Raw genomic sequence first — 17,186 nt, 5'->3', positions numbered from 1 at the left:
ATCCCCCCAGTTCACAGGAGACCCTTGTCAGCTTCCCTTTCCAAACCTTCTTGGTTTGGAAAAAATGAGATTACTCAGGGAAAGCCAGGAATGAATAGAACCAGGACACTTTAAGAGCGTCCTTTAAAGTGCTTTTTTCCCCACACAGACTCTTTTACTGTAAGGTTTATTTGACTGGGGGCAGAGATTACATTTAATTTTATTTCATGTGCATGCTGTTCTGGCTGGAAAGTTGCAATCAGATCCTTATCAGTTTCCTTTAACTGCCTCTCTGCCAGGGATTGGCACAGAGTGTGTAAAAGCCTGTCCCCATAGCTGTGTCAGACACTGTCCCTCTCCATATAAAGCAAGAAATTGCTTCCCCATAACCTTTAAATGTTCTTCTTGGGCAATTATTTGTGCAAGTGAAAATTAATCATTCGGATGCCCTTGGAGAGCAAATGCAAGAAGGTGCTGCTGGAGCATGGCCGAAATTGCCATTTAAATTCTTTTAAATTGAAGGATCTGCTGGCAGGTATTGTTTTGGAATATTTGCCCTTCTTTAATGGTACTGCACATGAAAGTCCATCAAGTATTGCAAGAAGCAGTTTCTGGCTGGCGAAAGATAAGTTTTGGCATTTCAGTTGCTTTTCAAGCTGTGTTTCGTTGAAATACGTGTTGCCACTATATGCACAAATAGTAGTCCTATAGAAATGTAATTAAAATATATTTTGTGATGTCTTTTAAGCAGTATTATTTAAAGAAAAAATAAGAATCTATCTTATTTAGCCAGGTATTGCATAGGCTAAGCTAATTTTCCTCTCATAAAGTTCTGTTTCTGCATTAATGGACTTTTTTTTTTGTTTTTTTCTTGATCATTTATTGGGATAAAATCCTGTATGGAGGGGTGTGCAGGGGCCACTTTGCTTGCCTTGAGCTGTGTGATGCCTACAGAGGCTGTGCTAGCTAATCAGGAACTTCCTTTGGGGGTTTCAAGGGAGTGTTCCTCAAATGAGAGGATACAAAAGCTGTTGGGGAGGACTTCGAGGCAATTAAATGCCTTGTAAGAAATGTTTATTTTGCACCTCATCCACTGAGAAAAGTAAAAGCGTGCCAAGATATGTTACACTTATACTGCCTCATGATTTTTTTCAGCTCTATGGCTATTGTTACCAAGATAGCAATGACATCCCAGACACACTGACAACCATCACTGAACTAGGCTCGCCTTTAGAGATGATTCAGCTTTTACAGACTTCCTGGGAAGACAGATTTCGAGTAAGTAACAACTGTTCTTTTAAAAGGACTTTTAAGAGGGTGATGAACATCCAGCATGAAACAGAGGTTATATATGATGCAGTATAATTCATATTTATTAAGCATTTGCTTTGCTTGTGATTATGTCTTGGTTTAGAAACAGAATTTAACACTCCCTTTCCCTAGTGTTTAAGATGTTGCGCTATTTTGTCTCTCGATGTTATCTATTTGTAGCTGGTATATGCTTTTTATATTATATCTGTAAATGTTTCTTACTTTTTAAAGCTTGAGGCCCAGCAGTTTTGGTGTTAAGCATTATGCTCTGCAACTGGAATTTAAACAATAGAAGTATGTTACATTTCTATCCTGATCATTATCCTAGGTTGATTTTATAATTGTTTTCTACCGCTTCCTGTTCTGTTCGTCTTTTAGTGGGGGAGAGTGAAATCAATGTACACAAATCTGAAAGCCAGGTTGTCCACCATGCTGGCAATTTACCAGGAGCACGAAGGTCACACTTAATTTGTCCAAAATGAAGCCAGACTGCAGCAATGCTTTGATCAAGACAGTGCTGTCTCTATCAGTGTATACTGAGATGTGTAATCGGCTGAGGTTAACTCCCCAAGACACTTCAAGGCAGAAGCAGTTTTCATCTAAAACACTTTTAGCTGTATGGCTACATCTGTACCAGAAAATGAAAAGTGCTCCCTGACTGTGCTCAGGGACTAACCAGTTTGCTACAGCCTGTATCTGTACTATTAAGTTTGGTGCTCTCTCAGGGCTGGGTGGCTATGTGCAAGATGTCTATCAGGCATGGTCTTTGGCCATGCTGCCTTCTGAATTATGTCTGGGAAAGGCGAGAGAGCTCAACTTCAGCTCCCTTTTTCTGGAAGAAATACATCTGTAATAAATGGTGGAGGTGCTTGTCACAGCTCCCTAAAAGGAGGACTCGCCTTTGTCTCATCTCATCCATGGAATATAAATAATGGACTGTGATGGCAACTGCATGTCCGGTCAATTACTAAGAGATACGTTAGATTATGGGCAATAAACTGGGAAGGTTCCCTTAGCCTGGATATTTCTGAGCAAGAATTTGCAAAGGGAGGTGAAGGAGTGCTGTCTTAGATAATTTCATGCTCAGTAGCTTGTCTAGGTCTCAACTAACACAGAGAAGAAAGAGGAAATAAAACCATACCTTCTCGATACATGAAGCATATTGGTGGCCAGGTCCTGGAAAGGGCTAGGTAAATGGCTTGACTTTATTCCTACAAATGATTTCCTGGTGTTGGAGGACTGTGAAGCAAGCTTTGTCCCCAGGGCAGCACTGCTCCCCTCAGCAGAGCTGTGATGCAGAGCACAGACGTCACTTGTCTGCTCAAGGTTTGTTGTACAGGGGTTTTTGCACTCCAGACTCCCAGTAGGTATGCAGGCCATCAGTCCATAGGGGTCTGGTCAGAGAGCCTGCCAGTGCAGGACCAGTATCTTTTTGGTGTTTGAGAAAAGGTGATAATTTCAGACAACAACCTGTATTTTTATTCAAGCTAAATTCTGGCTTTGCTGGCAGTCAAAGCTATGTGTATTATAGGTTAGTTTTGGCTAGATGTGCCTTTATATGCAGCGTATTGTGGGATAGCATGTACAGGAATTTGGTGTACTTCCAGAGGGAGGAAAGGAAGGTCAGGTCTGGCATCTCATCACTACGCCTGTGTTCTTTTACACTACAGGCATCGCCATGTAAGCTTTGGTATCATTTATGTAGGATAAAAATGTTCCAGTCTGGTCAAGCAGGGAGGTGATTGTGGAAGTGTGGGGTAGTCCTAATGTCCCACAGACATGTGGTCTGTGAGTTGGAACTTCAGACATGTTCAGCCTCTGCATTCTTATGAAGTATGCGTTTAGGTGCTCCCCTGAGCATATTGTTTATGCCCTGAGATCGAATTTTGATTTGACTACTTCAATATATGTGGCATTGGCAGTGTATTTTAACAAAAACAAAGATCATATACAAACAACAAAAAGCTTGCTCGACTGAATAAGACCTGTTATTAGTGTAATACATAGAATAAAAATTCCAGTATTTAACTGTGTTCATACTTTTGCATTAATATGTTATGTGGTGGATTTTAAAGGAATGCATGAATTGGAAACAGTACTTTGGTAAGGGAACTGAGTTCAGCGTTCAGTGAGTTTCCTGTCTGATGATAGTTATTCGAGTTCCCAACTTGCAATTAAAAAGTGCAGCGTCAGTGCAGAACTCCTACCCCAGCCTCAAAATGGCACGTGAGGGTCCACCATGGCAGACACTCACCCTTAGAGCTACAGAGGAGCCATGGAGCTGCTTGTTCTGGGTATTTGCTTCATTCTCCCCTGGAAAAGACAAACACAAGGGAAAACAGGAGACAACAATTACAATGGCAGCCAAAAGGCGTGATCAATAGGGAGGCAATACAGACACCCTCTGCAGTCTGAGCCTGAGCAGCAGGAGCAGAGCACGTGGGCCAAAATCCCAGACCTGGAGTTTGTACAGAGCAGAACTGTAGGCTGCATGGTCAGGGCCTGTATGTAATGTGTTATTAAAAGTTAAGGCTTTTATTTCTATTAAAAGTAAGAATAGCAACAATGAGCTGTGCTTCATGAATAGTGTGGGAAAGCACTGGTAAAGAAGCTTATTTTTGTTTCAAGTCTCCAAGGGCTTTACAATCAACTATGTTAATCCTATGAAAAATACCTTAGTTGCAACGTTCAGTGTTGAGGATAAGTTATAATGCCCATATTAAGTCATGTATTTATGAATCTATCTTCAGCTAAAGTAGTTTCATTTATATACTTTGTACTGAGAAAATAACACAAGGTACTCATGTTTTTGCATTTCAGATATGTCTCAGCTTAGTTCGGCTTTTGCATTATTTGGCTCACTCTCCTCTTGGCTCTGTGACATTACTGGATTTTCGCCCTCGACAGTTTGTGATTGTGGATGGGGAGCTGAAGGTGACAGATCTAGATGATGCCAGTATTGAAGAAAGCTCTTGCACCAGTAACAGTGATTGCTTTATGGAGTTCCCAGCAAGAAACTTCACTCTGCCTTGTTCTGTTGAGGGTCGGTGCCAAAACATGAATGAAAAGAGAAATCTCTACAATGCTTACAGGTACCTGATCAGTTTTCTATAAGGTAAAAGGGAATTTAAAATGGGAAGAAAGCCTGCAGCAGCATCTATGGTTATTCACATCAATAAATACATGTCTCAGATCTGTTATCCAAGATCTATGAATAATCGTTTCATTTGGGAAAATACCATAACCTAGCATTCATACTGGGAATATATTTGCATGCTTTGAGTGTGATTCACCACTTAGTCTAATTTTATTTTGATTTAATTCCACTGAGTTCTTCGTACAAGTACAGGTTTTTATGAGTACAACCGAGGTGCTTGTAGAGATGGGAGCCCATTAACTCTGTAGTGAGGCAATTCTCACTGTTGTTCTCTGGTGTGAGTTAATAAAGGTTATCATACATTCTTTACCACCAGTTTAGGATAGGGCTGGCTTCAGAGGCAGAGTGAGAGTTCAGCTGTTGTCTTGCACTTTGTCTCGGTGCTCCCCTGCCTTGCTGGAGCCTGCCTTTGGTAGGGTGATAACAGTCCCCAGTGCCACCATGCTGGGCAGGGTTCTGTGACATGCTCCTAGTGCCTACGGCACAGGGGTGCAGAGGTGACAATTCATGATGGACCACTCAGCTGTGTGGAAGAAAGCATTTGGCTGAAGCATCCATCTTCCATGTTTAAGGGAATCCAGATACGAGGATGGAGAATCTCAAAGCAATACCATAATGCTGCGCTCATTTCTTAGACTGACTTCCCTTTCAAGTATCATGCCATTCACTCCTTGCCAGACCACAGCGAGGAGACTCTTCTCCAAAGACAGTCTTCTGCTTTGGTCCCAGGGTGCTTACCAGCATGTGTGTTGCATTAGCTGACCACACTGAAATGGGCTGCACCACATGACAGGCATCTGCAGTTGTGCAGCACAGATTTTAGTGTGTCCTGCAAAATTTTCCGTATCCATTTGCTTGGCTTAAAGATCCTGCTTAGCTAGCTAACTTCTGGTTAAGACCATTTTACTGGTCTGGCTAAGAAACCTTAAATAGGCATCAGTCCATTGCAGACTTAAATGGAGATATGTCTGCGGTGTGGTGGGCTTGGGGCAGGTTGCCGGTCTCACTGAAGGAAGCAGTCTTTTCCTATTACAGCTCTTCACATTTCCTTTGAACCGCACATCAGCATGCAGCACACAGTATCCCAGTGGTTTCAGCCCCTGGTTTTACTTCACGTGATGGAGACAATCATTTTTTGTTCAACAGCAGATTCAGCCTATAGGAGGCTGCAATTGTCAATGAAGACGCATTGGCTACAGACTCTATGCACTTGTATTAGAAGGCAAAATCTTCGATTCAGTAGTTGTAGGGTGCTAGATTGCATATTTTCATGCATTCTGTAGCTGTACGGGTGGAAATTAAGAGTACTCTTTGCCTATGCTCAGCAAAAGGGTTCCTTGAGCTGTTGTAAGGTAGAAGTCAAAAGCAGAAGTCTGCCAAATAATGCATAAAAACCTTGTAATTTTAAAACATAATAGGCCTTAGCCTTGAAAAGATAACTAGGCAACCTACTCAATTTCTTTAAATAAATAATTAAAAGAGAGGAAATATTTTGAGAAGAAAAATCTCTACATGCCTTGGCACATCTTAATTTTCAGATTGTTACCTTCTGTCATAAACCCGTCTCTATGGGTTTTCCTCCAAATGTCCAGGGGAAAATCCTAAAAGCAATGAACAGTTTTAAAAGTAAGGATAATCTCCATCACTGACAATCCTTAAATTAGGATCAGATAGTTCTCCAAAGAAAAAAGAAATGAGGAAAAGGCTGTAGGAGCAGACTGAAAGGTATCTGACAGTCTGTGTTAGGTAGATCACAAATGATGCCACTGACCCTACAATCTATGAATAATAAATGTTCATATAATTAAGTTGTGCAGGCGCCAGTGCCTGTATGTTTCAGAATTTCATGTGGTTGTTTGCATTAGGACAAGTTGTATAGCCACAGAAAAACAACGAGCTCCACAACTTGCATCTATCTGGCATTTAGGAAAATAAATGGCAGCTACCAAGTTTTTGCAAAGAGCTGTACACAATCAGTTGGACTCTGATTATGGGTACTCTCTGAGCAGAAAAATGAGGTTAAATTTGCTAGGTAAATTGTTCGTTACAAATGTTATGTTGCTCTTTAGGGTTCCATGTCTATTTATATTGGCTGTTTCATACTCATGGCTAGGAAAATCTACCTGCTTGTGAAAATTATAAATATTATTTTTGTAAGGGATTAAAAGGGATTTAAAATCTCAAAGAAATATTCATTGTGTAAGTGAACTATGTCAGCGCAATAATACCTCTGTCTGTGATCAATTTTGGCTATCAGTAACTCAATTTTTTTTATTTTGTGCTTGTGTAAGACATCTGCTAGTCTCGCTCCTGAGTATGAGTCACTGTAGGTTTCTGTTTGACAATGTGGTCTCTGTATATGAAAAAACGTTTACTTTGCTTCACAGGTTAGATGTAAAGCAGGGCAATTTCCCAATTGTGTTACTGTTATGCTCATTACCTAATATTTATGTCTGATAGTTCTGTTTATATTGTCAGATCCTGAACTGTCCATCTCTATCTTGCGTTGCTATGACACTGAGTTTGCAATGGTTAGTAATACTGGGAGAGTAATAGAAATTTAAAGGAACAATGTGTAGTTAAGTGTACTTCAGTGATGTGAAATAAAGGCATATTGTTTTTCCATTTGCAATTAAAAATATTAAAACGGAGAGTATACATCCTAATATGGCTATCCACATGAATGCGTCATGAATTTAGATAAATGATGAGGACAGAGAAGATGTTCTGAATTGCAGTGGCACAGAAACAACAGGAGGTTTTCTCCTGACTATTAATTTTTACAGTCTAAAAACACTAGAAAAGAAAACAAGTCAGTTATTTCAAATGAGCAGAAATCTGATTTATGCACTTTTAAGCCTTGAAAAAACCTTGAGGTTTGTGAGCATTCTTGTAGCATGTCAAGATACGGGCAGCTTTGCAAAGAATCACAATCCATGGGCCTTCATAGCAAATTTCTGCATTAATGGAACATTTACACAGTTACAAGGCAGCCTTGTACATAACAGCATGGTCTAGGTATGCCAGACAGCTGTGTGAATACTCAGCTATGTATTTATTTCACTATAGAATATGATTATGTTTCTTGTATAGGTCAACAGCTTACAAGCAATAATAATTTTATTCCTGATGTTGTTTGGGAGTTATCACGTTTTTGTAATCTTCTTATTTTTCAATATGGATTACTTTTCCTTTGCAGGTTTTTTTTCACGTATCTTCTGCCACACAGTGCACCATCCTCGCTGAGACCGTTACTGGATAAGATAGTCAATGCCACAGGTAACCACACTGAATGGGTTAATGCCAAATATTTCTTTTTTTCTGTGTGTGTCACACGGGGGATATAGAAGATTCTGCTTTTTTGTTCCCTGTAAGGGAATTAGATTTTTTTTTTTTATATATCCAGGGTTACTTTTCCCCCATAAAAGAAGGCAAGAATGACTCTATATACCACAGAACTCTAAATTTTGAGGTTTTAACTATGCTTCACAGATGTCTGTGTTTCTTCCTGACACCTCTGCACAGGAGTGAATTGAATTTAGAGTGCAATTTCTGTATTTCTTCCGTCCCACAGGGAAAGCTCGGTCCTTAGTGTGGAGCTCCTTGTGGCATCTGGAGGAGTCCCTGCCTCTAGCAAGAGGAATTGTAATTATAAAGACATGATACTTCCCTGTTGCCAATGGTACTGTTGGTGCTTTTATACCTCAGAGGCCAGAGGCAAGTGAAATTACCATAGACCTTGACTAATAGCCAAGGTAGTGCCTGTGGGACAAGAGTAGCCACATGTGCCTGCAGTTCTGATTTGAGAGCTTTTGGTGCATTGTTCTAGGGGCTTTGTGTCTTGCACTGTGTGTATTCCACAGGGAATTGTATGATGCCAGGCTATAACTAATTAGCAAGCAAATCCTTTGGAGTTCCCTGTATTGGCTGAGGTTCATCCCGTGCTGGGAGCTCACCGCAGCGTTTTTTCGCCCGCAGGCCTGGGCTTCCCATCTGGACGAGCCAGCCTTTGACATGCCTAGCTCATGTCAGGTATGAAATCCAATTTGGTGGTCACTTTGTAGTAGCTAATAGACTTCGTGTCCACATCACAACATCGTCACGGAGTAGGACACTGCTGGGCTCTGATGCTTAGGGCTTTATTTGAATGCAGCCTCTCTTTAGCCTTGTGAAGGCTGCTTCTCATCTGAATTATGCTTTTTCTGTGTTTTTAAAGGAGAACTTCACTGGGGAATAGATGAAACAGCTGCTCAGTTAGAAAGAGTTTTGAATCTGTATAAGAGTGGAGAGTACCTACAGAACACCACCCGGATACAAAAAGCTGGTAAAGTATTTCTTGAAACTTGAAATCAGAGACTCTGCTTTGTCTTGTATGTGAGGTTGGAAAGGAAAAAATGTGCAGAAAACAGGGAGCTTACAGGCCTTTGAAATCATGCAGATGATAATCAGTTGTCTGCTTTATGCTTCCTTGGTGCCATCTGAAGCCCCTCTCACTGAATGAGGTGGTTGGGCATCCATAGAAATAAGCAGGCTATATGGGGAAAAGGAAGCCCAGCAGATCATGGCTCTCCATAGTGGGTCTGCAGAAAATGTGTTTCATCACACTCACACAATTCTCTTCTGTTTTTTGAACCCAAAAACCAAGACTTAAATAGGAATCCCATAAAGATACCCTAACCCTTTGTGGATTTCCTGAGACTTACGGGAGTTTCTTGCAGCTTACGCACTTGTAGAGTGGAAGAGTAAAGTTCTTGCTTGCTGCACAAGAGAAAAGCACTGTTTGCAATAAAAAAGAAAAAAAAAAAAGGACAGGATCAAAATGAAGTTACATACAGCTTTTTTTTTTTTTTTTTTCCTAATAAAATCTCTGCAGCACCACAGGTATATAAGATGCAATTTAAACAGCTGGGACATGTAGGGATGCATGTTCTTCCTGGAAGAATAGGTTGTGGAATTGAACGTGTCAAAGAAGATTATGTATGAAGGAAATTCCTGTTAAATGTAACAATTGAGAAATCTGTTTTGCAAATTATTTTTGTGTATGTACAATATTCATGTCAAACTGTCAGCATAATTGACGGCAAGTTGATAGGAAAATTGCTGTTTTGCTGCAAAAGCATAGTAAAGAAGGAAAGATGGGTTCTAAATGAAGATGAATGTTGGCACAGAAGGTTTCAAAAGTTCAGTGAAGCATTTTCTCCGTGAAAGAGACACGGGAGCCAAATTCATTCCTGTCGTAGCGCTGTTAACCTCAAAGGGCCATGACACCAGGGATGAATTTGACCCACTTATCAGAATAATTCAATATTTATTTTGTTGTAAAATTGGCAGGAAAATTGTTGCAGGTGTTCATTTAACTTTCTAATTTTCAGCTTTTCATCATGGTCTGTGCTGAGTGATGCCTGTCAACACAGCAAAATTATTTTCAGCAGTACAATCGATAGTACAAACACGTCCTTTGTTGAAGAAGTGCCAGGAGGGCTGAAGTTTTTCTGTGATACTGGTTGATTCCAGATTTAACTGCCATATCAGGACAATATGAAGTTTTGAATTTTAGAGGTCTGTCATGTTTATAAAAGTGTCTCAGGGAGGAAAAGTTAGGACAGCACTAGTAAATGTAAGTTTCTACTCATATGGAGCAGCACTCTGTGTGTATTTGGCTACTATAATAATTACACATTTTTGTGTTAGTTTAATTCCATAGAGTCCTGGAGAATACAATGCGGAATCCACTATCCTTGTTCATGGCTAGTAATGCCCTTCTGTGCAAGTAGCCCTTTTCATTTTTAGGGCACTGCTTATGGCCTTTAGCACTCTGCAGCATAAGCAAGGATGTAGAAAATCCATCGGTACTTTGTGTATTGTATTTGGCCAGTCTAAAAGGGCACTAAATTAAAGACCATGAGTGTAATATTGAATTCCTTGAGATGAAAAAGGTCTCAACCAATGGCAAACCTGAGAAATCAGATATCTTGTTGGAAATTACATTTAGATGAGATATGTTTTCAGACTTAGCTGACATGTCTTTAAGATGTGCAGGCCTGTTTCTTGTTTGTTCTAAAGCTACTTTAACCAAACAGAAAAGGAGTTGTAATTTATTTCTATTTTAAGGTTCCTTTTCCTTGCCAGAAAAGTATGAAGAAGTTGTACTGTGAGGGTGAAAATACCCCTCTCAGCCTCCTCATTCGTATCACTTTTATCCCGAGCACATTCCTCCCTCAACTAATATTTGACTTGTAATACCATGCTAGAATTCATTTTAATATCCTCAGTCCAGGGATTATTCAGTAAATGAGGAATTCTTCTGTGGTACAGTGGAATTACAGAAGAGGATGATAGGGGAGCTGGAAAAGACTGCTGTCCAAGTGGTCGTCCTCTTCCCACTGGCAGGTATTCCCAGCTGAGCTGGCTTCCTGACCAGCAAAACTAGGGCTGAATGGTGGAACAGGTCGAATATTTTGTATAACTCTTGATGGGTAGGGGAGGGGAAGATAGGTGAAAAGGGACAACCACGATAATTTCCCATGTTGTCAGCTGAGGTAGTGCTTTGGCCCTGTTTGGGGTTTAGGAGGACCCTGTATTATTCTCTGAAAACAAAGCAAAAATATTTTTTTGAGGTTACAGGATTTTTTAAACCTTTCCCGTCTTGTTCTGCAACATAATGAAAGTTCAAGGAGAGTGTTTTTCAATCCAGTGCCAGGTTAAGATTAAACTAGAGATTATGGTTTGGTTCTGAGGCCAGATCAGAGTTAATCAGAGCCTTGCATCTGTATGCCAGTATGCCAAGACTGGCAGGCACAAGTCCACATCAATTTTGCTTCAGATGATGAAAATCTTACAGGGCAACTGTCTCCTGAGGATTTTACTATCTCAAGTAATAAACATGATAAAAATTAACTATGCTAGTCTCCTCTGGCATCTGAAGGGTTGTGACAAAAGAAGGCCTTCCGGGTGTAAAATCTAATATAAAATCTTAGAGTAGAATTCAAATCCAAGAATTGCAACTTTTTTGTTTCTTAAAGAAAAAACATAGATGATTCAAGTAATGGTGCTTCAGAAATTGTCTTAGGTCTAAATGTTTTGAATTATGCATTGCCTTGGATGAGGCATTGTAAATTCTTACTAGGAAAGAAGAGATCATGATCTTGGACAGATGATCTAAGGCTGTAACTAAAACATAAACTTTTAGGAAACAGTTTGTTATCTATCTGAACCTATGTTTTTGAAAGGAAGACCTCTTCCTGTGAACAACATGAAGTGAGAAAGGTGATATTGATAATCGGTGGGGAAGTGACATGAAGAAAATTCTCAACTCTAGTGCTCCCATAAAGAAAGTTTAACAAGATGACATAGTCATATTACAGAAGGTCTTGGATATTAGGCTTTCACTGTGCTCCAGTTGTAAAACATTTTATAGTGCTGTAAATTATATTATGCTCTGGACTTTGCTTTAGTATCTAAGAAACAGAGTAGAGGCACGGGAGACATTCGATAGCTATGTATGTGTTCTGTAATCATAAATCACACTACTGTTAATGTTGATACAGGAACATTACAGTGTTTAAAAAAACACCATGAGCAAATACTTTTTTTTATATTCTGCTGACTCTTGGTCTCTTCTGCTAGAATCCAGAAGAACATGAATTAAACCAGAAACCATGTATTTTCTTTGACATATGTTATCTAAAATGATTAAGTTGTTCCTTTAATTATCAAGATTAAGAAAACTATAAGAAATATACTGATGCTGATCAGCAAAGCCCTGCCTCAATATCAAAATTTGTATTTCTTCAGTCGAGTGACACTGATTTGTACCAACTGGGTGTCTGGCTCTATAGCTAAGCCCCGGTCTTTCAGTTAGCTCAGAATTTACTCAGAAATGCGTGAAATCAGCTAACACTAGTAAATCCGATAGCTTTGTTATTCATTAAAGCTAATAGATGACCCATTATTAGGCCTAAGGGTGTGCAAGTCCACAGAAAGGCATAATTAGCTTCTGTTGTTAGTTGAAAGTACGTTCACAATGCTAAAAAAGCTGGAAGGCTGGACATAAAGCAAAGACACTTGATGTTTTCCTTTGTCTTAAGACAATTTGGCAGGATTACACTGTATGTAAACATTTACAGTACAACAGTGTTTTGAGAAAATATTCTGCAGGGTCACTATAGCAACCTGCTTAGGAAATTGTAAATCTACCCAAGAATTATTGGAGTCAAGCAGGGTGTGTATGTTTGTGCACATGTGTATGTGTGAGAGGGAAATTTTGCAAGGTCACTGGAATATTGTTGGAGGCTGTTTGTATATCCTACGGCAGGCCAAAACGCGGAGACCAAAAGTATTCTGGTGACGGCGCTTGCAGGCTCAGCTGGGAACATATGGCAGTCCTTGCAGCCCGGATTCCTGCTTTATCTTGCACTTGTGCATTTGGCGTTTCAATCCCAGGGACGTCAAGGCTGCTTTGTAGTGGGCTTGAGAGGGAACGGTGCACGGGCAGGATGCCTCCCTCTTGCAGAGGGCTGTCACATGGGCAACCTGGCACCTGGCTTTGAGCTCAAATACCCGACGTACATGACCCCATGCACCTTCAGGCTCATCCACCAACTTCATTGCATGTGTAGGTGGTTGGGGCAGATGTGGTTTGCAGGAGCTGCATGGGATGAGCGGTGCATGCTGCAGGGGCTGGTGGGTGCAGCAGGACTCCTCACTGCAGCAGGGAGATGACTCCCACCATGTAATGTGAATGGGAATAAAATGCCACAACATGCCGTTCTTCTTATTTACTTGTGCTGTGGTGTCACCACACATACCTATTTAAATATGGCTCTACTGTGAGCACAATAGGTGCGTGTGAAGAGGCAGCGTTAGCTTGCAGGCTGCGTGCATGAAACAGCCAAAGGATGAAAACGCACGCCAGAGCAGCGGTGCTACCTCCCGGTCTTACAGCAAATCCGTGTCCTGGCAGGCCTTCCTGTCCTTCTAAACAGTTGGGGTTTGTCAGAAATGATTAAAAACAGAGACACAGGATACACCTAGCGGGCTGTTTTCTCTGGTACACAAAAACTGACTTTCCCTAGCACAACAGTACGTGAGGCTGCGTGAGGCTTTTTGTCAGAACAACAATGTGAGGCACTGACGCATGAGGAAGTTTTAAGCAGAAAACGAAACATGCTAAAAACATAAGTGCATTACTATCTATTTAGGATCTGATTCTGCATTCCTTAATTTCCCTGGGAATCTGTGGGACCGTTTGTGTAGCAAAATACTGCTCTGTGCTATTTTCACTGAGATGATTGGCAAGATGAGGCTGTTTTCTGCTTGCTTGTAAGAAAGCAATTAAAAGAAAATCCAGATTCGACTGCCAGTGTGTTTTTTTTTTTTTTTCCCATTGTTGAGGATCGGAGGAAGGAAGAAAAGGAGTAGTAACATGATTTCTTTTCAAGGATGAACTTTACTGCATCAATGTCGCTGACCCATGCTGTATTGCCAGGTGATAACTAGAAAAGAAAACTGGGCAAATTTCCAACGAGTAGCTGTAGTTGGTAGTAAAAGTGCAATCTGGCTGCTGTGGCTGAAATAAACGGTCATTAGGACTGATTAAAGTCAGATTTAGGGTGACTCAAACAACCTAAAAGGGGGAAACCACAGGCGGTTTCACATAGTTTATAATATACTTGTGGAGTTATTTATATGACTCAGTCTAGTAGAGTGAAAATGAGTATGTTTATAGATTATAGTCAGCTTTGGGACAACACAGGTGATTTTTGATGGAAAGACATTAGAATGAGATTTTCAAGTGCTGGCTTTCTCTCGGAGCTCTTGCACCGGCAGTGAGGCTGCAGATTGTGTTTTACGTTGCCTGTCTTACCTGTCACGAGAAGGCACACATTTTGAAAACTGCTGTGGCTGTTGTGGGGATGGCTATCACTGTAAGAAAATTTTAAGAAGATTTTGGACCAACTAAAACAGCGTGTTTTGATTGTCCAGAGCAAGCTTCTAAAAACATTTTAAAACTATTAAAAATATTGCAAAGCAAAACTTCTGAGACTTGCCCAGATGCAGTATAGCAAGATATTCTGAACTATCAAAATGTTTACGTGGCAGGAAAAATGTTTCCCGGTAGGATTTATTTGTCTAGCTGAGAGCAGCGAATCAGCTCCCGTATGTTAAGCTGGAGTAAATCTGTCATAAGTGACATCAAGATCAGGCTTACTGCATTACATTTATTTGCTTCAGCCCTCACAAAATCAGTAGATGGAAAAAAGGCTTTTTGTTTATCTGTTGCGATAGCAGTAGGAGTGTCGTGCATTTCTCTGATCTATTCCTTGCCTTGATAGACTTTATATACTCTGTGTCAAACTATGTATACATATGCAAAAGTGTAAATTTATGGCTGCATTTATGGTATTAGGCAAGTATTTATTGGTTTTAAACACCATTAGTCTGGAAATCGACCAGAACTTTGACCTTTTTATGATGTGATTTACTGCCGTGAGCCTTCAAATTCCATGGACTCCATTTAAGCAAGTTTCAGGTCTTGGCAGGACAAAAACCTGAGCTAGAGCTGTCTCTAACCCAGTGGGGAATTGCTAAATTGAGCGAGTAACTGGACTGGGGTGACCAGGATGATCATTTAAAGGTGTGGGGGAAGCCCAGCTCCATCACTGGGATCTGGTGTGGTTGGCCTTGATGTCTGACTTGCCCTGCATTCATAACAGCAGACGATTTTGTTCCACAGTGTTTTTGTTTTGGTATATTTCACACAACATACCACAAAGGCTTTACTGACTTTCAAAAACAAGAAACAAAGGGCTGAAATGTTTTGGATGCAAAAGGCAGTGCGCAGCAATTGCACAGGAGAGCTTTCCTCCTGTTTGTGATTTATCAAACAGGTTTTATGTAAGAGGGGAACAGCTCTTTAAACTGATGCAATGAGTACTGATGTTTGGGTTCCTTGTGCGTTTCGGTCTCTCATGCACAAGCACATTTCCCTCTGGTATAAATTGGACTTGAATGTGAGGAGGTGATGCAGGCCTGGTACAGTGAGGGTTCTCTCAGCTGGCTGGCGCTGGTGGGGGATAAGGAGCAGCAGGAGGCTCTGGTCATTGCCAGGACACATCTCCATCAAAGGGACATGCTTCAAGAGGGTCCTTCTTCTCTCTCGTTGCACTTCATGTGAGAAAAGTGTACTTCTTCTCAACTCATGCAAATAAGGGTTCAGGGGTCAGCTCCCTAATTTGTGGCTGCGTAAACAAGAGATTCCAGGGATGTTTGCCTTTGGTGTGTAGGGGGTGAAGGCAGCTACCTTGCCCTACTCGAGATAAAGTGAGTTTTGGAGAAAAATGCAGTTTCCACAGACCAACACTCAGCTGGCATTGTGTTGAGTTTCGGGTAATTTCTGACTGTGATCATCTCAGAAGGGATCCTGTGCTGGCTTCCTGGGGCGGCAGGAGCACCCTGCTGGGTTGGGATGTCCGCACACCCTCACCTGTCCTGCCCTCTGCTCCTCCGCCGCAGAATGCTCCCCCGAGGGTCCTGCTGCATCCACCTTGTCTGCTTGGGCCCCTAGGTACCAGCTGGGAGGTTTGCATCCCCTCCTGCCATGTGAGCCAGGACCCTGCTTTTGCCATTACAGTCATTGCTGGTCCTCCTCTGTCATTTCACATTTACAAGCTTAATTTGCAAATTTTTGCACACATCATTTTACTGACCTTGGTTGTAAGGCACTGATCAATATTCAGCAGTAATCATACAGAGATAAGAGAACATTATTCACTTACATTCAGTTATGATTATTGCTATATGGCTGATACAACAATTAGAAAAAAAAGGGATCTTTACCTAGCCAGTCAGTAGCAGCTTAATGCATGTGGCAACTTTTCTTCAAAAGGACTGCATATGTATTTTTGATGGTGAAATGAATGTTTCTAATGTGAAACTAATTAGTCTTTTTCTTTTCTTCATGAGTGTGTCTGCTTTTCCTGAATTAATGAAAGGGGTTTTTGCCTTTGATGTAAGTGGGACATGATCAGCTCTGATTTTGCTTCCTGTTTGTGAGTGTGTCTTATGATAATTTTAATGAGTCAGGCCTAAAAAAGAATGTACTTACTGCATTTGTTTCACACTGTGTCAGACTGTGCAGTATGAATGAGCACTTGTGGGTGTGCAATTCTTTTCCCAATTGAAAGACCAGCAGTTTAGATTCACAGGCACACTTGCCTCTGACTTGGTGGTGTTTCTAAAATGAAATGTTTGCAGGCTGTATCTGCAATGTCAGGAAGAAAATGCCTAAATGAAAGTGAATGAAGAATAGGCTGTGAGTCAGGGCAGCCATCTCTAGTTTCTATAACAGATACAATGAGAAGAAATATAGAATGTATTTATTTTTTGAATAGGATGTGGGAGAGAGACAGGAAGGAACCATCCGTTTGTATGTCCGGAAGCTAAATAGAGATGTGTCTAAATGATTAGTTTAATTTGCTGGTTCATTCATTAGAGAAACCCCCATAAGCGGCTGGGAAACCGAGAGGAGCTGTGAACAGAGAACAAGGGGAGCTCATAAAGGCAGGGGAGACTGAACGGCAGCCAAGGGGACGAGCAAAGCACCAGGCAGCGTGGAGGCCAGGGCAGCCACCATGCCGACATGCTTCCTGAGCTTTTTTTTCCCTCCTCCTCTCAGGGGCCCATCGAGCAACTCCCCTTTTGTGCTCATCTGAGCAAGCAAAACAAAAAAGTTTGCTTA

General features: G+C 41.0%; 1 protein-coding gene across 2 annotated transcripts in view; it reads left to right on the top strand.

The window, feature by feature from the left end:
- The window catches only part of PKDCC (protein kinase domain containing, cytoplasmic), a 33,738-nt gene that overhangs the window by 12,378 nt on the left and 4,174 nt on the right, over positions 1 to 17,186 (top strand). The window contains exons 2-5 of one of the 2 annotated variants that reach the window (XM_068676747.1): positions 1,135 to 1,257; positions 4,111 to 4,382; positions 7,647 to 7,726; positions 8,664 to 8,771. In XM_068676747.1, coding sequence (XP_068532848.1) covers positions 1,135 to 1,257; positions 4,111 to 4,382; positions 7,647 to 7,726; positions 8,664 to 8,771 — 583 coding nt within the window. Of the gene's footprint in view, positions 1 to 1,134; positions 1,258 to 4,110; positions 4,383 to 7,646; positions 7,727 to 8,021; positions 8,404 to 8,663; positions 8,772 to 17,186 lie in introns of those variants that run through there. The other variant, XM_068676748.1, reaches the window with a different exon arrangement.

This window comes from Anas acuta, chromosome 3 (assembly GCF_963932015.1).
Source record: "Anas acuta chromosome 3, bAnaAcu1.1, whole genome shotgun sequence".
Lineage (NCBI taxonomy): Eukaryota > Metazoa > Chordata > Aves > Anseriformes > Anatidae > Anas > Anas acuta.
The sequence above is the reverse complement of the archived record's forward strand: the minus strand, read 5'-3'. Positions and strand labels throughout refer to the sequence as shown.